Source organism: Microtus oregoni, unplaced genomic scaffold (assembly GCF_018167655.1).
Source record: "Microtus oregoni isolate MIOR12 unplaced genomic scaffold, Mior012 000047F_ref0000412, whole genome shotgun sequence".
Taxonomy (NCBI): Eukaryota; Metazoa; Chordata; class Mammalia; order Rodentia; family Cricetidae; genus Microtus; species Microtus oregoni.
This window is the reverse complement of record NW_024543221.1, coordinates 7,413,570-7,438,641: the sequence shown is the minus strand read 5'-3', so window position 1 is coordinate 7,438,641 and position 25,072 is coordinate 7,413,570. Positions and strand designations below refer to the sequence as shown.

General features: G+C 48.0%; 1 protein-coding gene across 1 annotated transcript; it reads right to left on the bottom strand.

The window, feature by feature from the left end:
• Positions 1 to 165: 165 nt before the first annotated feature.
• Positions 166 to 18,398, bottom strand: Hhipl2 (HHIP like 2). The gene is made up of 9 exons (XM_041635249.1): positions 18,084 to 18,398; positions 13,022 to 13,674; positions 11,278 to 11,421; positions 9,552 to 9,883; positions 7,987 to 8,113; positions 7,581 to 7,723; positions 3,131 to 3,212; positions 1,495 to 1,577; positions 166 to 473 (listed from the first exon to the last, which is right to left on the bottom strand). The coding sequence occupies exons 1-9, from the start codon at positions 18,396 to 18,398 to the stop codon at positions 166 to 168; spliced, it is 2,187 nt and encodes a 728-aa protein (XP_041491183.1).
• Positions 18,399 to 25,072: the final 6,674 nt, after the last annotated feature.

Below are 25,072 nucleotides of genomic sequence, written 5' to 3'. Positions count from 1 at the left end.
CCTGTGTTCAGCAGTCAGCAAGATTTCCCAGGAGAGAAAGACCACACACACTGGAGTCAAGCTCTGCCTGCCCACCTCCACCCAGGTTTCCTGACTGTCTGAGATCCACCCCAGCAGCCAGCAGCAAATCTCACTTCGTGAGGCCTTCTCCTATCTCTGGTCTCGTCAGCCAACTTGCCCAAGAGGTCGCTGTTGGCTTCTGCCTGGAGACTTGGGCTGTGCCACCTGCCTTATCCCAGTCCTACCAGTGTTGAGATTCTGCCCCCTCTTGCCCTGAGGACCTGGGGACCATAGTCTGCCTCTCTTCTGGGTACCAGGCCCTCTCGGTGTTTTCTTTCTGTTTGTGGGAGAAGTTGGCTTCCTGCGGGAGCCCTTCTGAGATGCAGCCCGGTCTGAGTCAGAAGCTACGGGGGCATTGGATGATCTTCGAGCCGCTTTCTGTGACTCCTCCTTCAGCAAGTCCAAAACCGTGGCTGGAAGGTAAGCATTCATTCAGTGAGAAAGTTGCAACCTGGGGAGTGGCTGTCAAAGAAACACTAAGGGACCTCACAGGCTCTTGCCAAGTTCTCCAAGTTGGCCTCCAACTCTCAGGCTCAAGCAATCCTCCAGTCTCAGCCTCCTGAGGAGCAGGTCCTGTAAGTTCCGCTACACCCAGCTTGCTATGATATTAATTCTTCGCATTGATATTGTTTTACTATCCTTCTCTGGTCTCGCAGTAAATGCCTTCCTTTGGGGACTGGGGTCACTCCAGAGATGGGGATTTCTGCCTAAGATGATATCCTTCCTCTTGCAAGTCTTCTGTGACTCCCCATTTTACCATGAAGAATTCCTCACTTCAGGCTCCCTCACAGTGCCCTGCACTCCCTTCTGTGCCAGACACTCATGATATATTTAGCTCTCCATGTCCTCCTATGATTTGACTTGGAATCTGTATAGGTCAGAGATATTGAACATCCTTTGTTAAATAGCTTAGAACCTCCTGCAAAGCAAGTACTAATAAATATTGTCAAATGAATGAATACATAAATAATTACATGAATGAATGAATGACTAGAGAACAACAGATCACGGTAGAAGCAGGTATCTCTCCCATTAATTCCAGTTGGCAGGAGAGATGTATATACTGAACTACAAGTTATTAATCCTCATAACTCTTGAAAGAGAAACTGTGACCATTGGAGCCCAAGATGTCTCAGTCATTAGAGCACTTGCTGCTCTTGTCAAAGATCCAGATTCAGTTCCCAGCATCCACACAGCGACTCACAACCAACTGCAGTTCCAAGGGATCCATAGCCTCTTGCTGGGCTCTGCAGACTCCTGCATTCACACAGTACACATCTATATTGCAGGGAAAACCTCCACACACAGAAAATAAAACAAATAAATCTCACCAATAGAAAACAATGGAGGTAGGAACCCCCCACCCCACCCTGGGGATTTGTTAAAGATGTGACTGCACCAAAGACTAAAACCAAAACACAGAAGGGGACTCACTGGCAAGCGGCCGGAACCGGATCTTCTTAGTCTTGGTTTTCACGGGCACTGGCTTGTATTTGCACTTGCCTGGTGGGGCTCGCCTAGAAACACAGGCAGGAAGGGTGATGACCCAAGAATTAAGACATCAAGATTCACTAGAACTGGGGTGGACCCTTTCTTGCCCACAGGACTGGGTGGATGCTATAGGAGTGAGCTCAGAGCTAGATGCAGAGGAAAAAGGGTACTCGGGGCCTTCAGCAGGTAGTGAAAAAGGGAGGACAGTATGGTGACAGGCACTGGGTCCACATCAGAGCAGCTCAGGACACCTTTCAAAGTCTCAACGCATGCTTCTATGAAATGCAATAATAATAATAACAATAACAAGAAGAAGAAAGAAGGGGGAGGAGGAGAAGGAGGAGGGTTTCCAATGGCTCACAGGGAGATAGTGAAGTTTGAGAGCTGTGTGCCTGGCACACCATACGTGATTGATGAAGAATGGAGTTTAAAAAAAAAAAACACTTGGACAAGGCCCAGCACATAATAAGAGTTCAGAAGATGATAGTGATGATGACGGTGATGATGGTGATGATGATGATGATGGTGGTGATGGTGATGATGGTGATGATGATGATGATGGTGGTGATGGTGATGATGGTGATGATGGTGGTGATGATAATGATGATGATAATAGCTGTTACAATGGCAATGGTGAATCACTTTAAGGAAAATCCCTTCAAAGGGTCCTGGCGCAGACCCTAAGGATGGCCCTCCTCTCCAGCTACCATCATGCTCATTCTTAAACTGCACATGTTCAACTCCTGAAACAAACGGACTTTGGGCACTGAGCGGGAACATCCCAGCCAGCCCTCTCTGCCTTCACTTTACTCCAGCCCCTCTCTCCGATGTCACCCTCACCCCATGTAGGCCAGTGTGCTGACTCAACTGGCTTGCTATCTTCTTGGCATCCGGTCAGCATGTGTGTGCAGAATGCTTGCTGTGGTCTCCCCGGTGCATGGATAATAAATGCCGACATGAAAAGAGGTGCAAACAGCCAGTCTTTGTGGCTCACACCTACAATTCAAGCACTAAGGGGGCTGAGGCAGGAGGACTGCTTTGAGTTCAAGACTACATAACGAGTTCCAGGCCAACCTAGACAATAAAATGAGACTCCCCTCTCAAGAAGAACAACAGAAGTTTACACCTGCCTTCCGTCTGGTTCTTCACAGCTGCTCTTGGGAAAGACAATTATTTCCTCAGCAAACTTAATCACCAGAGTGTCAAAGTATCAACACCCACCCAGAGCCCTCAGAAGGCTGGACTGCTCAGGCCTGAGAACAAGAGCTGTGTGCAGAAACAGACCACAGTGGAGGCTGCCCAGACTGAGTTCACCCTGTGCCAAGCCACACACTACTCTGAGCAGGGCATCTAAGGCACTGCCTTGGGGATCAGCTGAACCTCTCCCAGGAACTTCTGAGATTACACAGACAGAGAGCCTGGTTGTTAAGTTATGCTGGACCCTGGGCAATGACTAAACCTATTTGTCAATTATCCACTGAATGCCACCTCAGGCTGGGAAACAAGTCTCACAGGGAGTACCAATCCATAGACCTAGCTATGAGCTAATTCTTGAGAAGAAAATGACACCAACCCTTACCTCGAGGGGTCGACAAATTTGTAAACAGATCCGTGCGCTGCATAGGCGCTTGGGTAGGAAGTGGCCAGGAAATACAGCTCCCCTAAGGAAACAGGAGTCAGCAACAAGAACACATACCGTCTGGACACACAGAAAACAACCTAAAGCAAGTATGGCACTAAAATCTGTGAACGCCTTTGATGAGCTCTGGACTCCTGCCCGTCAGCCTCTCGTGAGGCCGCAGGTTTCTCGGGGAAAGTTTGTAGATGGAGACTGCTTGTTCGTTCGCAGCTGCCCAGACCTGAAATAATCACACAGAAACTATACCAATTGCAGTACTGTTTGACCAATAGCTTAAGTATTTCTAGCTGGCTCTTACATATTAAATTAACCTGTTTCTATTATTTTATGTTTTACCACAAGGCTTGTGGTTTACCGGCAAGGTTCTAGCGTGTCTGTCTCCTGCAGCAACTCCATTGTGTCTCTCTGAGTCCACCTTCTTTCTCCCAGCATTCAGTTTAGTTTTCCTGCCTAGCTCTATTTTGCCCTGTCATAGGCCCAAGAAGCTTCTTTATCCATTAACCAATAAACGCAGCACATATGCAGAAGGACCTCCCACATCAAAAGTTCATCTCTGAACCCCCAAAGACTATCTCAGAGCAAGGCCCAGTAGAGGCCACTCCATGTGTGTGTTGGATCCACCAGGCTTTTTTCTCTATCCCTTCTGATGTTTCTGGAAACATCAGTGAAGCTCCACTCCCTTCTCCAGTCATTCCACACAGGTGAGGCTTGGGTGCAGGCGGGGGCCAACTGCCAGGTGCTTTACTCTGCCCCTTCATCCCTGTGTCCTGTCAGCCTCACTCTGGCATTTTCTTTCTCAGTCCACCCCCACCCTTCCAATCTTTCCCCTTGGTCTTCTCCACACACCCCCATCCCAAACATCCCCAGCCATACGCTCCAGTGTCACTTCTAGAAAGAGCCCCGCTTCCTCCCAGTCCTTCCTACTTGCATGTCATTCTTGTCTGATTTCACCTGGCTTGGCACCTGCCCAAGAGGAGCATGGTTGTGTCTGAGGATGGGCCTCGGCTCCAGTGTCCCATTGGTAATACTAGACATAAATTATCATAACACCAGTTCTGAACTGTGCTACCCCCCCAGGTGGCCTCCCAACCTACATACAGACCCAGCTAGTCATTTATCGAGAAGACAGAGCCACAGTGCCTCAGAGAGGTGTAGAGGGACAACCAGTGACTAGTGCTTTGTGTGGAGGAGGGGAGAATATGTATATGCTCACATGTGTGACGTGCACACGTATGCAACAGCATGCAGAAGCCAGAGGTTGACCTTGAGTGTCTTCCCTGACTGCTCTCCAGCTTCTTTTCTGAGGCAGGGTCTCTTATGGAATCAGGACCTAGGCTGGCTAGGCCACTGAGCTCCTGGGTCCGCCTGCCTCTGCCTCTCGAGCACTGAGGTTATAGCTGCACACTGCCTCACCTGGGTTTTACCTGGGTGCCAGGGAACTGAACTCAGGTCTTCACGCTTGCCTGCAGGCACCCAACAACCGAGTCAGTTCCCCGGCCTTCTCTTCTTCCTTATCTCTGGCACACGAGCCTCGGCTGCTCTGCCAACGTGACACAGTGCGCAGTGTATCAGATTCACTTACACGGCTCACGTGACTTTTTGTCCCCTTTGTGGAAGACAATCAGGAAGTTGCAATGTGACAGCCCTTCGGCTGTATTTAACAGCTTTCGTCCTCAGATCTGTGGAGAACAGTGACCGTGTGTTTCTCTGCAGTGTGAGGCTCTTAGTGTCTGCTGAGTCTGCTACCCAGGGTGACAAGTGTTGAAGACACTGTGACTTCACATACTGATAACGTAGTTTGTAGCTGTTCTGAGAAGAGGTCCAAGGAGTTGGGACACATCCTACTCTGGATACTATTAGTACTATCTGGCTGAAACGCCAACACTGTCAGACATCGTCAGATAAACGGGCTGTCTTCCAACAGTCTGTGCAAACACAGGCCACTCTCTGGCAGGAACCCCTCCAAACTATACAGAAACTCCACAGTTGGGAGCAGGGCTGTCTCACTGCGTGTTCATTTTCCATGACTACAGCCTGTATAATGTATATGTTGTGAACATGCTATACACTTCCAGTTCTATCTTTAGGAAGGGGATTACAAAAGGCAAATTTTATCTGTGGTATCCAGCTAATATCTTTAATATCTATTTTATATTCTATTTGTTAATTTTGTGTATGTGTGGGGCATGTATACCACAGTAAGTATGTGGTGATCAGAGGACAATTTTCAGTTCTCTCTCTGGGATCAAACTCAGGTTGTCAGGTCCAGTGACACCTCAACCAGCTGACCTACCTTGCCAGTCCCTTAATACCTGTTTTAGGCAGAGAGATAGAGGTAACACAGGGAAACTTGCTGCAAGCATCCTTCCTTAGATCAGCTTACAAACAGGCCCACGAATAGCTTGGGGCCAGCCATCCACTGAGCCTCACTTCAAGTCTAAGGGCTCCACGGGTAAACTGTGGCAAGAGAGGAGGCAGAAGGCTAGGGCCACTGAAAAACCGCTTACCTAACACAGCAACTGGTGCAGGGGACAAGGACCTTCTCATCTAGAAGAGCCTTAGTGGGAAAGAATACACAAAAGACGTGAAGTGGAGCCTGCTTGGTGAAGGCGCAAGAGAAAGGAGCTCGCCTGGGGGCAGCTTCTAGGGCCTCAGGGCTGACCTGGGACAAAGCCTTGGCCAAGTCCCGCTTCCCAGAATTCAGTCGGGGCCACTAGCTTTGTTTGCCAGGAGTCCTGACTGTTTTCTTCTTGTGACAGATGCCTACAGCCTCTACACAGCAAACCTCCGAAGTCAGGGTTCTGCCCTGTTTCAGAGAAGCCAGTCTCCAGAAGATGCGCATCTCTAGGCAGGCCAGCCTCTGGGGGTGGGGCTTTATCTACCTTTTAGGGGGATCCAGCAGAGATGCCCCACCAGGGTGGATGGCTTGCACCAATCCATTCTCTCTTCACTGAGCAGACTCCTGCCAGCCTCTGGCGACTCTACTTATTTATGTATTTGGATTCCCAATTTGCAACTCACATAGACTTCCTCTATTTAAATTCTTGACTCTCCCGAAATACCCTCTGCTGATATAGAATGTTCCTCTCAAAGTATCTATCTAGCAGCTAAGTGAAAGAAAAGCAAGAGGGCTGACTGGATTTCCTTATTACTTACTCAAGCTAGGTTCCTGTGCAGTCACTCTGAGGACCCAAATGGAAGGAGGCTAAACTCAGAGACTTGCAGCCCTGGCTTCACATCTATGAAGAATCTCAGGTATCTATAACTCATAGACACTCGGCTTTGATATCTGTGCTCTCTGTCTCTGTCTCTTCGTCTCTTCATCTGTCTGTCTCTGTGTCTCTCTATTTCTGAGTCTATCTCTGTCTTTATGTATGTCTCTGTGTGTGTGTGTGTCTCTCTGTGTGTGTATGTGTGTGTGTGTGTTCTCTCTGTGTGTGTATGTGTGTGTGTGTATGTGTGTGTGTATTGTAAGACAATGTCTCATACATCCAGATTAGTCTCAGATTTGCCCTGTAGCTAAGGACAATCTTGAATTTCTGATTCTCCTGCCTCCATTCCTAAATATTAGTATTACAGGCATGCACCCAGAGCCTCAGGAACTCTAGCAACAAACTCCATCCACAGCCTATGGCACCATCTCATTACCTTTGTGCCATTATACATGTTAGACAAAATATCCTGTGTGTACTTAGGTAAACAGAATGTAATTTCTTTAAAATATTAAATTTTAACCTTTCAAAATGAAACATTAACTACTGGAATGCTGAAATTAAAAATGAGATCTCTGGCTCTGTATTTTTAAGAGTACACATGTTCCTCAGACATGAGTACATGCCTTGGCTTCAATGATCAATGATGTTCTTAGCCTCTTCTGTCAACTAACCTTGCTGCCTACCCACCCCCATACACCTTTTACACCCAGATCTCTTTCTTACTAACCCTAGGCAGAGTCAGGAAGACCCTAACCCAATCAATGATCACACATCTCCTCCCACCCAAGGGGATAAGAATGTGCTGCGCATTTAGTCTGACCCACTGGTGCCTTGCCCGCGTCATCATACATTGTTTTAAAATAAAGTCAGCAGAAGGGGAGTATGTGAGCCTCTCCAAAGTCAGAGATGAGAGCACAGAGCCCCTCACGAGGTAGTGAGCTCTTCCACCTCAACAGGGTGGCACGTGGGACAATCAACAGCAACCTGTTTCCTCCCCTCGTGACACCAGAGATAAAGGCTGCACCACCTGGACACCAAGGTTACTAATTGCCCAGTGTGTTATGAGACTCTGCCCATGGACTTCCGTGAGAGAAGCAACTATTCAAACGACAACAGACAAGCAGCCAGAGCCCATGGTTACAGAAGAACAACCCAACAGGACTGCAACAGGTTACCCGCTTCGTCTTCCGCAAAGGAGATGATGAACTGGTTGTAGGTGCTGATCAGCCCCGGGAAGGCACAGGACGAGTTGCCCAGGCAGATATCTTGCTTTCTCCATTTCTTGGTTTTCCTATCTTCCTGCAAAGCCATAAGTCGACTAGATGAAAAATAAAACCTTATGTTGTAGGAATCCGTATTTCCACTTCAGAGATTATTTTCCCACCAAGAAATGGGGGTCCTTAAATATTAGCCCTGGGTCTTAACTGAGCATGGTAAAGCACACCTCTAAGAAGCAAGAGGATCACCATAAGTTTGAGACCATTCTGTTCTCCATAGTGAGCTGTAGGTCAACCAGAAATAGCAGTACCCTGTCTCAAAAAGCAAACAAATAAATAAAAAGATAAATAAATACTTCCTTACCCGCTCATGAAGTCCCCAAAGATGTAGAGGCCGTTAAGATTGGGAGATTCACACCCACGGTAGACATACCCTCCCGTGACCGACTTGCCCACTTCATGGCCATAAGCATAGATGGGCAAAATGTCATCTGTCAGGACCGAGAAAAAAGAACTGAGATTCTGCCTGGGTGGAGCAGTCTAGGGAATCAAACATGAACTTTTGAATCCAATTGTCTGATTTAGCTTTTGGCCACCAGTAAGCCAGACAACTGACTCAATTGTTTTTAGGTTGTGTTTGTTTTTTCTCAACAGACCAATCACAAATGCAAGCTTCCCTTTAAATCCCCTCCCTGGTTCCCCTCTTAGACTCATGGAAAATACTCAGGTGTTAGCATATGGGAAGTCTGAAGACGTGGGTGAAGGTAGAAGGGTCAATAAGCATAAAGTCAGGCTGGGTTACGTGAGACCCTTCCTCAAACGCAGGAGGAAAAGGGAAAGGAGGAGGGAGAGGAAGAGGAGGAGGAAGAAGAGGTGCTAGTCAATTTTCAACTTGGAAGCAAGGGAAGCTCCTAAACAGCCCTTGACTGTTGATTTTGAGGGGCTGCTCTCTTCCCTGTGTGTGTGGAATACCATTTTAGTGGACCGTCCCAACGGGGAGACTGTGTTTAAAGTTTATGCAGCCATTAAGTTTGCTGTACCAATGGTTCTTAAAATAGTATGCGTAAAAGTCTCTCAAGGAACTTCTTTAAAGCACAGTCACTTCCTCTACCCCAGCTCACCCAAAATGTAAACGCGTTATGCCCGGCATACACCAGCTGAACCCATCTTTTAAAAGGAGTTTTACATTGATGCACTGAGCCCTTGCCACGAAGACTACTTTCAGGAGCTGGTTCAAGTCTTCCCTCACTTGGGTCCCAGGATCAACTCAGGTCATCAAGTTTGGCAACAAGCACCTTCATCTACTGAACTGTCCCACAGGCCCCAAATCAATATCAACTGGCTTATCTTCTATTCCAGAGTTGGCCAACATTCCATTCTGTAGATCAGAACCTGTGTGCCAGTGATCTGAGCAGAGGAAGCTGCGATAGAGAGAAGGTGTTGTACTCAGGAGGCTGCGGCTGGAGGATCATGGATTTAAGGTCAGGGTCAGTCCAGGCTTATTCAGACCCTGTCTCAAGAAGCAGAGATAAAAACAAGCCTCACAGTAGTCAATGAAAGGCAGCCACAGGGAGCTAGAACAATAGGAAAATAACTGATCCGCCAATATTAGGGAGCTACTCCCCGCCTCCTGTGGGGTGTCCAGCTGGCCTTGAACTCCCGGTGTAACCGGAATTGGCTCTGAAATCACAGTCTTCCAGCCTCTGCCTCTTGCACTGGAATTCTAGGCAAGTACTACACCCAGCACGATCGACTTTCAAACAAGCATGGCCAAAGTGTGTCTGGTGTCACTGGGGCAGCAGAGGTAACCCCACAACCCAACAATCAGTTACCATGGAGATAGCCTTCAGGGTACTCAGGTTGTGTACCGCTGTCTCCACTGGCAACCTAGTCAACTCATTCCAAAAGCCTAGACAGCGTCTTACTTACCCAAGGAAGCGTTGTGACAAAGCCTCTTATCATAACACTGGAATCCTTCCCTTGCTCTCCAGCCATAGTTCCCGCCTTTGACAATGAGGTCAACTTCTTCAAACTTGTTCTGGCCCACGTCCCCACAGAATATCCGACCCCGGCCTTGGCGGGTGACGGGGTCCCCTCGGTCCACAGCACAGCGCCACATGTTTCTGACCCCGTAGGCATAGACGGCAGGGTGGGCCCCTGCCTCAGAAACAAAGGGATTGTCCAGGGGCACTCGATATGGCCGGCCATCCTTGCCTGCCCCATTCACATCAATCCTCAACACTTTCCCCAGCAGAGAGCTTCTGAAAGACACAGAAAGCCGAAAAAGAGGCCCAGGTGAGCAAGGACCAGAAGAGAGATAGGGGGTGGGAGTGGGGAGGATGCAGACACGAGGGGTGGGAGGGGGATGCAGATCACACTGAGAGCTGGTGCCGGGAGAGAAAGCTAGGTGAAAGTGGCCTACTTGGTTCTTTTAAATCTGTACAAGACGCATAAGAGCTCCTCATCTCTGGCTCAAGGAGATCTACTAAATACTGCGACAGGATCCTGCACCACATAACCCTCAGTGCTTCAGCTTTTGTTTTCTATCTTAACGATGGGTGCTCTCCAATTCAGTCTAATATTATAAATTTGAAAAGAAGTAATGGTTTTATTTTTCCCCAGACAGCAGTGTGCTCAGGAAAAAGACTTTTTTTTTTTTTTTGAGAAGATCTTGGAATGAGTTTGACTGCTGTAGCCAAATAACACCGTGCGGCATTGCTGCGGTAACCATACATTTTATGAACTATTACGCACATGGTTCTTGGTCAAATCCCTGACGGACATCACTCGGCAGGTACTAGCTTAGTATGACTGACATTAATATTTTACTCCTATGAACAGCGAGCACAAGCGCTTCCTGAGCACAAAGGGCAGACTGGTGTGGGTGGTTCTGATACCAGGGTGCCAGTCTCGGGCTCTGCCATTTACCTACAGTTCCTCTTTGGCATGGCTGTAAAATGCAGACAATGACCCCTACACTTCACAGGGGCCTTTCATCCACGCTTCCACGAGGTCTGGTACTGGTGTCATTACAACTAAAACGGATGAAGCTTTTCTTGCCCTTTAGCATGTCAAGTTCTCCAGAATAATATACAACCCAAATGAAGCGGTCGCTGGCAACATACTGGGCGCTCAGTATATATCAGCTCTGATCAGCTGGCTTCCCGTGTGTCTCAAGGTCTAGGACAGAGCTGGGGGCACACTGTTCAGTACTACTGTTAAGTCGAATTAAATGGCGGTTGTCATAGACCATCCTGCTAGCATTTAATTTTTAAATTCTTTTCTACACAGCGCTGTGGTAGTTATAGTAAGTATTTATTTATTTATCTATCTTTTGAGACAGGGTCCCGCACTGTAGCTCTGACTGTCCTAGAACTCACTCTACACCAGGCTGGCCTCACACTCAGAGATCCACCTGCCTCTGCCTCCCAGGTGCTAGGATTAAAGGTGTGCGCCACCACACCTGGCTGCATTAAGTATTTATAATATTAACTAGAAAAGTATTCTGTACTATTTATAAGATAGACAGCCAAAGGCCCCTCTCCCTGGCTCCAGAGGAAAGGACTGGATCTTCTGAGTTGGACTCTGGCAGAAAGAACACTGTCCCAGAGGTCCTCTCAAAAGGAGCAACAGCCGCAGCCTCCATCCTGCTTACTTGTTCTGAGCATTTCCAAACTTGCCAAAGGGATCCCCAGCCTGCCCTCCATCCCCAGTGAATATGTACAGATAGCCATCGAGGCCAAAAAGAAGCTGTCCACCATTGTGGTTTGAGGCTGGTTCATCTATCTCCAAGATGACCCTGGAAGAGAAAAAGAAACTAGACATTAGGCTTTGGCAAGGCTGAAGCCACATGTTCTCAAGACACCCAGAAGTTGCTTGCTTGGCCCAAGACATCAAGATCTGCAAAAGTTAGCTGAACCTGGCTTCAGTCTCCAAGGACCACAAAGGAGGTGTCTTGGGGCATAAGGGTCCTCATGTTTCCTGGTATATTTCCTTTGTGAATCTTTTATCTTTTTTCCAGTACTAGAGATTGAACCTAGTACTTTTACACAAGTCAGGCAAGCAGTCTGCATCCCTAGAGGTTTGTGGTTCTTTCTTCTCTCAAACCATGACCTCGCAAGCTGAGACGCAGCTAGGGTGACAGCCAGTCCTCTGCAGGGCTTGCCTTACTCTCTCTACTCCACCAGAACTTCCCATTCCTTCCTTAGAAAGGCAAATGTGGCAGGTCATTCTGTCCTTTCCAGTCCTTTAGTCTGTCTATAATGGGAAAAGAGCCAGGCAGGAAGGAGAAAGAAAGGGAGAAGACAGAGTTATGGAGAGACAACGATGACCTTGGAACCAGCTACAACTAGTGTCTCATCTGTCCTGGTGAGCAGCATGGTGACAGAGTCATCTGTGTGGAGAGTCGCAAATGAGTGACTGTCTCCTTGGACTGCCTTCTGGGCTTGTCTACAGGAGACTGTTGTAGGGAGAGAGCCAACTTTCTAGACTGGTAATGGATGTGGGCGAGCACAGCCCACTGTGGGTATTCCATCCTTAGACAGGCGGTCCTGGGCTGTATAAGGAAGCTGAGAATAAGCCAGCTACCAAGTGCATCCTCTATTGCTCCTGCTCTACTTATTGACTGTGGAATGAGTCCCTCAGTTGGAGGTAAAGCTGCATGGAAAAGCAAGCAGGTCTACCTTCAAGTTACTGTCTGAGGTCCTGCCCTGCCTCCCCTCCTCTAACTTGTTGCTCGAGGGACCTGTCACAGCCACAGAATGAAACTATTGCATCATTTACCCATGCACAAATAGCTTTAAGGCCTTGGACCATAGCTACCATACTAAATGCAAAGGGTTTGATTTCTAGTGGTCACACAATTAGTTAGAGGTGACTGTTGTGTTTAATATATGATCTATAATCACCTTAACATTCCTTTGGGCTGCCAGTCCTGGCTTCTCCTTGGGAAAGACAGGCAAGCATGTCTCTAACTAGGGCAATCAGGCAAGGGCTACACCCCATAAGGACGCTTCTCTCTAGACTTACCCAGGTTGTTCTCATTCATTAGTACTGACTCTTTGCTCAACATTTCTTATGTGTATTAATCTTTCCTTGTAAGTATGTTTTCTTTTCTGTACCACCTGTATGCAGTACCAGCAGATGCCAGGAGGGGGAGATCGTATCCCCTAGAACTAGAATTACAGATGGTTGTGAGCTGCTGTGTAGGTGTTGGGAACTGAACTCAGGTCCTCTGCAAGAGCAGCAACTGCTCTTAGCCCCTGAGCTATCTGTCCAGCCTGTTTTCTTAACATTTCAGGCTAGTGCTCAAAACCCAGGCCCATTCCTTCACTGTCACCCCAAGAATGGATGGGCATCATTTGGGAGCACAATTTCAGGTTCTCATGAGATTGTCTCACCTCTCTGATTTGGGGTCCACTTTGTTAGGGTCAGACAGAGAAACCTTCATCTCACTTATCCGGATTTTCTCCACCTTCCTCTTGCCCAGGCATGAGTAATAAATGTACAACTTGCGGTTGTGGCGGAATTTGGGATGAAAAGCCAGCCCCAAGAATCCTCTCTCATCCCCAATCCACGGTGTGGTCAACACCATGCTCTTGAGGTCCAGGAAGGGCTGCTCCAGGCGACTGCCATCAGGGAGGTAGGCCCACACCACGCCTACCTGCTCAGCAACAAAGAAGCGATGGGTGCCGTCCCCAGCGTGGACCATGGCCACGGGATTCCTCAGCCCATTGGCCACCTCGGCCAGGCAGAGCTGCAGGCAGCCCTGGTGGTCCTCAGCTACCATGCCCAGGTTGCGGTTGAGTTGACTGTTCCTCAGCACATTAGGGAAGCAGTAGTCCTCGTCAGGAAGGTTAAGGAGGTGGCAGAAGCGGGCGCCATCCTTTCCATGGGACTCCTGGAGGCTGCGGTCATTGGTTAGCAGGGAGATGGCAGAATGGCAGTTGTGATGGAAGGCGTAGCAGTAGTCAGAGCAGAGGCCAGGAAGGTTTCGGAGGGGCGTCTGAGGGTTCTCTGCGTCATAGAGGTGGGCCGCATAAGGAGAGCACTCCTAAAAGAGGAACCAGAAACTTGATCTCAGTTCGAGCAAGCAAAAAGAGAGGAGCAATGGTCTAATAGGGAATCTGGATTCTGGAGGTTTGCCTACAAATTGCTATTCATCATTTCCCCAGGACCCAGCTTTCTAACAGAGTTGACAAACCTGGAGGAAAAAACCCTCATATATTCACCACACTGTGCCTAGCATTTCAGCAGCTTAGATCTTTTCCAGAATATTTATTAGCATATATTAAATTTTACATAATAATGGGTTTCATCATGACATTTTATGACACATTTATAATTCACGACATCACCTTTCCTGTCTCCTTCCCATTCTCGCTAATCTCCTTTCCAAATAGCACCCCATCTACTTTCAGTGTGTGTGTGTGTGTGTGTGTGTGTGTGTGTGTGTGTGATGAGTTTTGTTAGGTCTGTTTACAGGACAGTGGGTGAGGGTTTCTTTACAATAGCAAGGCAGCTTATCTGTGGTTATACCACTGAAGAAAACATCTCTCCCTCTCTGACCAACCGTTAACTAGGATATAAATCCTCAGGGGGTGGGATCCCATGAATCCTCCCCATTCCATGACAGGCTGCTAGTTAGATCTTGCACAGGTCACCATAGCTCTCAATAGCTTAGTTCTTGACACTTAAGATTATATTAGCCAGGTGGTGGTGGCACATGCCTTTAATCCCAACACTCAGAAGGGAGAGACAGGTGAATCTCTGTGAATTCAAGGCCGGCCTGGTCTACAGAACAAGTTCCACAATGGACTCCATAGCTACTGAGGAACCCTGTCTTGAAAAAACTAACCAAGCCAAACAAACAAACATAAATTATATTAGATGGATAAATAGCTTTTAAAGCTCTATCTTTATTTATGTGTATATGTGGGTGTTTACGAATTTATGTGCACCATGTATGCAAGCATTGGCAGAGGCCCAAAGAGGGCATCAGACTCCTTGGAACTGGAGATGCAGGTGATTGTGAACCACCATATGGGTGCTAGGAACCAAATGCTAGTAGTATTTTGCAAGAGCAGCAAATGCTCTTAACCACTCAGGGAAAACCTCTCTATCCCAAAAAGAATATTTTTTAAAAACAATGGTATTACATCTTTCAACTCCTCCTTTTCCTCAAGGTGAAGCAACATGGCACAAGTTTCGTGTCTATTAAACCCAGACACCTAGCATTAGTATTTCCCATTCTATGTTCCTTCACGTTTGAAATAGTTAACAAGTCAAGTTTATATAATCAAAGATCTCGCCCAGAGATTTAGATGTTTAGTCATTCCTTCATGTATTTAACATTTGTGTTTGACATAGGCAGGGCACTATGCTGGAAGCTATAGGTTTCTCTGTCAAATCTGGCTTTTCAGTAATGAGACTGCATATAAGCATATAAGGCTTAAATGTCCAAAGGAGTATCTGCTGATTGACCTCATAGAGTCTAGGACCTGGGCTACAGCAATTTCAGAGACAACAGTGGTGTACAAGTTCCTTCTGTTTGTGTGTTGCTTTCATTGGTTAATGAATTAAAAAAAACTGCCTTGGCCTAGTTGATAGGTTGGAACTTAGGTAGGCGGAGAAAACAGAACTGAATGCTGGGAGGAAGGGCAGAGTCAAAGAAGCCAAGGACCCTCCACCTCAGACAGACACCAGTTAGAATCTTGCCAGTAAGCCACAGCCACATGGCGATACATAGATTAATAGAAATGGGCTAAATCAAGATGTAAGAGTTAGCCAATGAGAAGTTAGAGCTAACAGACAAGCAATGTTTTAATTAATACAGTTTTCTGTGTGGTTATTTCGGGTGTAAGCTAACCAGGAGGCCGGGACAAACAAGTGGCCCCTCTTCACAACACAACAGAATTCTGTGGGTCTGCCATCAGCTCCCTGTAGCGCTGGCAAACAGAGGCAAGGGAGACTTGGGAAGTAAAAATGGCAGTTGCGGTGGTTTGAATGAGATGGCCCCATTGGTGCATAAATTTGAATATTTGGTCCCCAGTTGGTGGGATTGTGGCCTTGGAGGAGGTGTGTCATGGGGGGGGTGGGCTTTGGGGTTTCAAAAGTCTCAGGGACTTCTCAGTGCTCTCACTCTGCAAGATGAATCAAGATGGGATCTCTTGCTGTTCCCTTCACATGGCCTTCACAGGCTCTAACCCTGTGAAACCATAAGCCATATTAAATGCTTTCTTTTATATGTTGCCTTGGCCATGGCATATTATCACAACAATGGAAAGGTAACTAAGATGTAAAGTTGAAAGGACAGAATTTGGGACAGAGGATAGAGGTGATCCTGTCAGCCAAGCATCCCAGACCAATGGCAGTTCTCAATCCGAGCCACTTGTCCCCTTTACAGAGGGACAGAATCACTTTTCATGTTTATTAGAGTTCTGTGGTTCTCGCTTATTTCCCCTGATCGGACACCGTAGAGCAAGCCCTTGGCAACCAGGCAGGGGGAAACAAAGGAACCCAGAGATGCACAGTGTCTCCCCCTGGACTGTCTGGTCCATCCAAGGCTGCTTGTCAGAGGAGCTACACAAACCAAACTGACCCACTCTCTAGTGTCAGCCCACTCCTGTCCACCCACTCTTGGACACTGAAGCAAAGAGAGAAGAGAGGAGAATAAGGGCGAAATGATGAAATACTGGGGAACAGCACTGGCAGCGGAAACATAACCATCACCCTGGCATGCTAAGGCAGTCATTTAGAGCTGGCCAAGATGTTTTGACTCATCTCAGAAACCAAACCAGTGTTTCTTCAGGGGGAGAAACTCGGGCCCAGAAGATTCTCTGCTGTGTGACTGTCCCCTTGCATCTCTCCCGTGTGCAGGCCCCACGAGCAATGATGAGCAAAGTACACAGTCAGCTTCTCATGGAGCTCATACTTCCTGAAGTTCAGAGAACCAGTGCAGAAAGGGGCCAGACATGACGCTGGTACTTTACTCTGCTGTGATGTAACCAAGAGGTCCTGAGACCCGAAGCCAACAGGACTCCAGAAAGGTAAGGTCATAACCACCTGAAGAATCGCTTTCAGGTCTAGACCACAGAGAGTGGGGGGAAGTAGCAAATAGACACAAATAAGGTGATATCATTCTTCAAGTCCGTGAAACAAGGGAGCAGCTGAATGTGGCTCCTGAATCGGAGAGGACTCAGGAAGGAGGGAAGTTTTCAGTAGAGGACTTCTAAGCTACTTGTAAAGCCCAGCTCCTGGGGCTGAGGAGGCGGCTCAGTGACTGAAGAGCTGTGCTTACATGAGGACCTGCGTTTGTATCCCAGCTGGGCGACTGTGCCTGCAACCCCAGCACTGGACCAGAGGCAGAGGACAGCTGGAGCTCACTGGCCAGTCACCTACCTGACTGAGGGGGTCCCAATTTTACAAGAGACCCTGTCCCAAAACATAAGGTGAAGGGTGACAGAGAAAGACACCTGACAGTGAGCTTTGGTAAAGACACACATACACACCACACCACACCACACACGAGAACATGTGCATGCGCCTGCACACACACACATGCACACACATGCACACCACACATGCTCATCTCAGAATCAAATCTCCAGGAAGCAGCTAAGGGATAGTGCCTTGGCATGAGAGCACAGCCCCAGGGCAATGCCACCAAGGTGGCTGCCCTCTGACTCAAACTGTACTGTGATGCCTGCCTGGGATGCCTGTGCCCATGCCTAGAGCTGGGGAGGCCAGTATTCTTGGGAACAGTGACCATGGTGGAAAAGAAGCCCTGGGACAGCCACACAATAGCACTAACTCTGGGAGGTGTCAGGTCAAAGGTCAGCCTGGACTTCCATCACATCACGAGAGTGCTGCTTTCTTAAGCAGCTTCTCCCATTGGCATCCTCTCCCCACAGACTGGCGTGTGTATGTACAGCCTGTACCTTCGTGTTTTCAAGCTCTGCTCACCTAAAGTGATGCCTCCCAAGTGTGGGTTTTGGCTGATGGCGAGCCTGGAGCAGAGAAACTCTGAGTCATTGCTTCCCAGCAACCTGAGGCTCTCTCCCTGCAGCCCAGGAGTTCTGCAGACAGAACCCCAATCGCCACCGCTGCCACTGCCATAACAGAAGCTCCCTTTGCAAAGTGCCCACCCTGGCAAGGGCCACTACCCTCTCCCTTGCATGATCCATAAATGCCACAGGCATGCTGTGCCCAGCTCTCTGGTTCCTATTGGCAGGACAGAGCAGCTGCCCTGAGAACCTTATGAATGCCTCTCAGACTTCTGCTGCCTGGGAAAACACCTCAGAGGGAAGAGTATGGAGAACCAGCGCACACCCTCGCCCCAGCTCTCCAGGGAGGCACCTGGCAGGAGCGTCCTACTCCAGGACCTGCCTCTCAGCCCAGCACTCTAAAGCCAGAAAGCATTTTTCCAAACTGGCTCTCTCCCCTCCTTATAGGCAGACCCACCTGGCAAAGGATGTCTTTAATGTAACCTCCACACAACTCGTGGCCCCTCAGGTCAAAGTAGTTCATGATGTCCCAGTACCGGGCAGCAATACGGTGGTCCTTGCGTTGATCGCAGCAGCCGAAGGAGCTATAGTCCGAGCAAAACTCCAGGTGGAGAGGAGGACGGAAGGGTGGCCCATAATCCAAGCACTGGGGGTGTCCCTGCAGCAGGCCCACCCAGCCCAAGAACATGAGGCCCAGGTAGAAAATACCAGGAGAGAGCCATGGGGCCAGATGACCAGGAACAGTGTGTGGGCTAGTATGTTTTCCCAGCATTTGGGCCCTGGGAATTCTCTGCTGCTGCCTTCCTGGGTTGGCCTGACCAGTCTGCCCAAGTTCCCTCCCCCGCTCCCAATTTCTCTTCCTTCTTTCTCTCCCTCACATCCTGCCCCAAGTTCACCGAGGTGGTTCCTCAGGAGTCCTTTCTCCGGACTGGTGACTAAGCACACCAAGTGACATTAGTGAAAGGTGCCCTTACCTGTCAGTTCCGTCTAAGAGCAAAGCTAGAGGAAGTCTCAGTCCTAGTGCCAAGTGCTTGGGGCCCACGGGTGCTCAGTCAAAAGGCATGATGGTGCCAATGACTGAGGTGCCGTGATTCCTCAACCTGCACAGAATTCCTGCCATGTTGGGGGCAGGCCAGGAAATTCCCACTTGTTTACTGTTTCTCTGCAGGCTGAACAGCACATCACACATTACAGAGTCCCAAAGGCAAACTCTGCAAGGCAAGCGTCCAGGTTCCTGCAGTACACAAGGACACAAGGTGACTGGTGTGGGTCTGGGACCGCATCGGGGAGGACTGTCTGGGAAAGTATGGGGAGGACTGTCTGGGAAAGTATGGGGAGGACTGTCTGGGAAAGTATGGGGAGGACTGTCTGGGAAAGTATGGGGAAGACTGTCTGGGAAAGTATGGGGAGGACTGTCTGGGAAAGTATGGGGAGGACTGTCTGGGAAAGTATGGGGAGGACTGTCTGGGAAAGTATGGGGAGGACTGTCTGGGAAAGTATGGGGAGGACTGTCTGGGAAAGTATGGGGAGGACTGTCTGGGAAAGTATGGGGAGGACTGTCTGGGAACACATGCATCAGGAAGGATTGTCTGGGAAAGTATGGGGAGGACTGTCTGGGAAAGTATTGGGGAGGACTGTCTGGGAACACATGCATCAGGAAGGATTGTCTGGGAAAGCATTGGGGAAAACTCTCTGGGGAACACATCAGGGAGGACTCTCTGGGGAACACATCAGGGAGGACTGTCTGGGAATACATCGGGGGGAACTGTCTGGGAACACATCAGGGAGGACTGTCTGGGAACGCATCAGGGAGGACTGTCTTGTGTATGCTTAGATGGCTTGGATGGGAGGAAATGTCATAACTCTTGTGTGCCCAACAAGAAAAACCCAGACAGTAAAGGGAGGGTGTCTCAGTCACTTCACTCTGCTGCAACAAATAACAGACTGGAACGTGGCTTGGTTGGTAGAGTGCTTGCCTAGCATACATAAGGTTCTGGGTTTGATTCCCGGTACCTCACAATCTAGGCTGCACTGTGTACAACTGTCATGTTAATACATAGGCGGTAGAGGCAGGAAGATCGAAGGTACAAGGTTATTCTTGGCTATACATCAAGTCTGAGGCCTGCCTGGGCTACATAAGACCCTATCTCAAAAGTACACAAAGAAAATAGACTGGGTTAGCTTATAAACAGTATAAATTTCTCTCTGTTTAGAGACTGGAAAATTCAAAATCAAGTAACAGCAAGTCCAGTGAGGAACCTTTGTTGCTGTGTCCCCACAATGAGAGACAGAAGAAACTCGCCTTCCGAAGTCCCTTCCAAGCACCCCAATCGCTTCCTAGAGTGTCAAGAGGGTACATGGAGATTGAGCACAGGGTCTCACACATGCTGAGCACCCCCACCTCTGACCTGCACTCCTTAGCTGCTGTACTTTAGATATCAAATATTCTCTAAAATGCATACATTGCAGACTTGCCCCTCCAAACAGTTCGTGGCACCACTAGGAAGTGCTAGACCCTTCAGAGACATGACTACATAGAAGGAAATCAGGCACTGAGGGGGTGTTGTTGGGTGTATTTGAGCCCCCACTTGTCCCTTGCTGTTTCCCAGCTGCCACGAGGTAAGCAGCCTTACATTTCCCGCCATTGTGAGAGGTTACATCACAGATCCAAGTGCAATGTATGCAGGACCATGGGCTGAAACTTCCAAAACCACAGGTTCAAGTAAGCCTTTCCTGGTGGTCCTGGACATTCTTATGGTAATGGAAAAGGTGGCCAACTCATCAGCTCAAAGCCTGGCTCTTATCACTCATACATTGACAGGTTTCAACAGACAAAATTTTCATGAGCAGATCCTTGTGTTCCCAGAGCGCAAAGCCGAGGAAGCACAGAACACTCGACTTCCTTATGCTGCTAGATCAATAGCTGCTCTGATTTTCTTACACCTAGCGGGGAGTGCGGGAGAGCATGTCATGGTATGTGTGGAAGTCAGAGAACAACTCTCAGGAGTACATTCTCGTACATTCTCTTCTATTCAGTGGGACCCAGGGGTGGAACTCAGGTTGTTGAGCTTGGCTGCAAAGCCACCACACCAGCCCTATGGCTGCTTTAGAAGCATTCTTGTTCCATGTATGTCACCAGGATGCAGTAAGACTGTTGGCTTGCTTCATATATGTCTCTGTCACCCAATAAGCTTTTTTTTTTTTAGATGGGGTCTCACTATATAGCCCTGGCTGGCCTGGACCTCTGTATGTAGACCACACCTGCCTCAAATTTACAGTGATGCCTCCCGAGTCCTAGGACTAAAGAGATATGCCTCTATACCCGCCTGGCTTTTAGTTAGCTCTTTAATGGATGGATATGGAGCCCTAAATTCATATGGCCCCAAACCCAGAGGGCACAGGTCCATGCAGATATTTAGTACCTGAACTGTGCTTCCTTCCAGCATTTTCTGTGATTCCAACCCAACGAAATTGTCAGAAATCTTTGACACACCCAGCCAGCCCTGCTGTGCTTCTAAAGAGGGCAGCCCAAGTGGCTCTCCCCCTGGCCAGAGGAAAGCCTTTGCCAGGAGGACGTTAAGACCATGAGCCTAGGTGTAGGCAAGTCTCTGGATTTTAAAGGCCCCACAATATTTTTTTGTTTTGTTTTGTTTTGTTTTTCGAGACAGGGTCTCTCTGTGGTTTTGAAGCCTGTCCTGGGACTAGTTCTTGTAGACCAGACTGGTCTCGAACTCACAGAGATCCACCTGCCTCTGCCTCCCAAGTGCTGGGATTAAAGGCATGCGCCACCACCGCCCGGCTAGGCCCCACAATATTTAAGATACAAACAAAACCCATAAAACCAAGGGGCGGTCAGAAGTGGGGAGTCAAGGTGACATTCAACACCACACCTTATCCACACCTTTGGCTCACTGGCAGAGCTGAGGATGAAATCCAGGCTCTCATACATGCTGGGCAGACAAACCATCGCCGAGGCAAATGCTTCACCTGTTTCTGAAAGCATAGGCTGGAGTGTGATTCACTGGTGACCGTGCCGTTTCCACAGGCTGTTTACTCAGAGGTCGGTCAGTCCTTGTCATTGCTATGGAAACCTTAGGCTTTGAAGTCTCCTCTGCTGAATCGACTCCGAGTATCCAGTCTACTTTCTGTTGCCTGCAGATGAACATGCAACCGCTACCTCTCCAGCACCATGTCTGCCTGCACACTGCCATGTCCCACCATGATGATAATGGACTGAACCTCTGAACTGTGAGCCACCTCAATGAAATGTTTTCCTTTGTAAGGGTTGCCGTGGTCACGGTGTCTCTTCACAGCCATAGAATCCCTAAGGTGAGGGAAAGCATTTTTTAAAATGTTGCAGTGTGCAACAATGGAAGGCGGATTATATTAATAGAGGGAGGACGGCGCCATGGAGGACTCACAGGGAGGAATGGTGACAGTAGACATCTGAGCATCTGGGGCTAGAGGGGGTTTGATAGAGCACTGGCAAAAAAAAGAACAGTGTTAGGGAAACTCGGGAATTAGGTCACGGCCAAACCATTAGAAGCAGACTCAGTTGGAGAATTGTCTGGACCTATCCAGTAGGACCAGACTGAGGGCTGAATTGTCTGGACCTATCCAGTAGGACCAGACTGAGGGCTGAATTGTCTGGACCTATCCGGTAGGACCAGACTGAGGGCTGAAGTCATGCTAGCACCCAGTTGAAACACACATTTGTAAATTATTGTTAGTTGGCCTGGACTGCTGTATAAGGTGCTCAAGGTTAAAGGCCTCACGAGAGGACTACTGTCTCCCGGTTCTGATGGCCATGAGGTCACGGCGTGAGCAGGGCTTGTTCCTTCCGAGGCGAGGACTGAGAATCAGTCCCAGTCATCGTTTCCAGCTTGTGGTGGTTCACAAGCCATCTTCTGTAGCGCCAGCTTAGAAGTACTGTGCAAATGAATCCAGCTGCTGCCTTCACGTTCAGATGCTGTTTGTCCTGTGTGCGTGTATGTGCCCACTTGTACTTTTATTGTTTGGATTAAGGCCCACTATAACGGCCTTCTTTAAATTATGTGGACATCTCCAGATGAGGTCATCTCCTGAGCCACAGTCTTCCTGTAGCCCACTCTCATGCCACGCTCCTCCCCCGAAGCCTCGGGTGAACAGATGTACCTGATGATGGAGAGGTGAACAGATGTACCTGATGATGGAGAGGTGAATAGATGTACCTGATGATGGAGAGGTGAACAGATGTACCTGATGATGGAGAGCAGCCCCTGCACATGTCCTACAGGCCAGCCTACAGAGCACGCTCACACCACAGCTCCCAATCTAAAATAATTCCCGGAGGTGGGAAGGCACACACCCCATTACCACACGGAGACAAGCCTGTGGGGCCAGAAGTTCGGAAAGGCACCTAAGAATCCCACCAGGGGTCAAATGGCAATAAAATCCAATATTCTGAATTACAGCTCAGATCGTGTTCCATGATTTACCAGATTCAGAAATCACTTTTAATTGTTCTTTTTATCAAAAACCTTGTATCTGCGGCAGCTAGCTACTGAAAGCACACTAATTGAACACAGTTGTCCTGATGGGGGAGGTTATCTGTGAACTCAGGGTAGTCACGATGGAAGACATGAGTGAACTGGCATGGAGTCATAGTTCTCCAAGTTCAAGACTAAGACACTTCCCACATCTTTTGTGGGGACACTCATTGAGCAGCCTATCATTTCTTTTTTAAAATGTTACTATCCAATAATATTATCCCTTACTGAGGAAATCCATACGCCAGGCCCCATGGCACCCACTCAACGGCTGCCATTCTCACGCCACCCACTGCTACAGAACACAGGGACTGAACCATTAGATCAAGTGTTTTAGATGTGCTGCGATTTAAGACCACCAGGTCTGACTTAGGGGTTTGAGATTTCATCAGGCCCAGTTTCTCTTTCTTGGTTTCTGGCTCTGCCACATTTACGGACATTTATTCATGCTCTCAGCTGTTGGTGGACTGTGTGTTCATTTCCCGGCCACCCAGACAGACCCAAGTAATCACACAAAAACTACATTAATTACAACACTGTTTGACCAATGGCTCAGATGTTATTTCTAGCTAGCTCTTACATCTTAAATTAACCCATTTCTACTAATCTGTATATCACCACGAGGCTGTGGCTAAGGTTCTGGTGTCTTTCTCCTTCAGCAGCTACAATAGCATCTCCCTGACTCTACCTTCCGTCTCCCTGCATTCATTTCAGTTTTTCTGCCTACTAATATTCTGTCCTGCCATAGGCCAAAGCAGCTTCTTTATTAATCAATGGTAATAAAACATATTCATAGCATACAGAAGGGAATCCTACATCATCTCCCCTTTTCTGTCTAAATAAAAAGGTTTTAACTTTAACATAGTAAAATTACATATAACAAAATAGGTATCAAGCAGGAATTAGTTACAATATTTCTTTGTGAGTCTAAAGTTTCATATCTAATTTATCTTTTATCATAACTAAGGAAAACTAGAACTCAGCTACTGCTCCAGTGCCATGCCTCCCTGTCTGCCACCATGGTCCCTACCATGATGATTATGAACTAACCCTCTGAGACCCCTAATTTTTTTTACAAGCTGCCTTGGTCATGATGTCTCTTCACAGCAACAGAACAGTAAGACACTAACCCAACAGTTTCTCAAGGCCCTATTTTTGGCATAAGCTTGCTAAGGTATTTTCCAGGGGGTGGACACCCTCAGTCACTTTCATACATTTTTATTTACTTCAACTCATTATTTACTAAACCAGACATTGTTAGGTGGTGGAACATAAAGATGTGTATGCCTCACTAACACACTAATGGGCAAGACAAGCACTACAAAATAATTAAATGTGATAGTTTGGGAAGACTGTATGGTGGCTCCGAGGACACAAAGAGGGAGTCTCCCACAAGCCTGGGAGAACAGACCTTGTTTGCTTGAGTCAATGGCCTCAGGGCTATGAATCATCTTCTGATCCTAGCTACCCAGCTCAGTGCTTCACATGGGGCTGGGGGACAATAGATGTAGGGTCTGCGTGGTATCTTCGGAACCACTCTAATATGGTTGGTGCCTAACCCTGGAGAGGTACTTCATCTCTGAGCTCCAACTTCAGCTTCTTAGAAGGGACAGCACAGAAATATGGGGGCATGAAGAAATGGGAGTTTCAAAGTGCCTAACAAAACCTGGCTGGTGTCGTTATTCATAGTGCCTGCTTTAGGTTCAGCAGACCTAAAATAATTCCCACAGGTGCTAAATCACAGTGCTCTAACGGAACATGTGATAAGAAAATTCTAGGAAAGAAAAACTCCGTGTTGTAGTATACACATGTACTAGCTGAAGCAGAGAATTGTGAGTTCAAGGCCAGCTGTGTCTGCACGGGCAGACCTTGTTTAAGAAACAAAAACAAAACAAAATGTAAAGCTTTGCATAGAAAC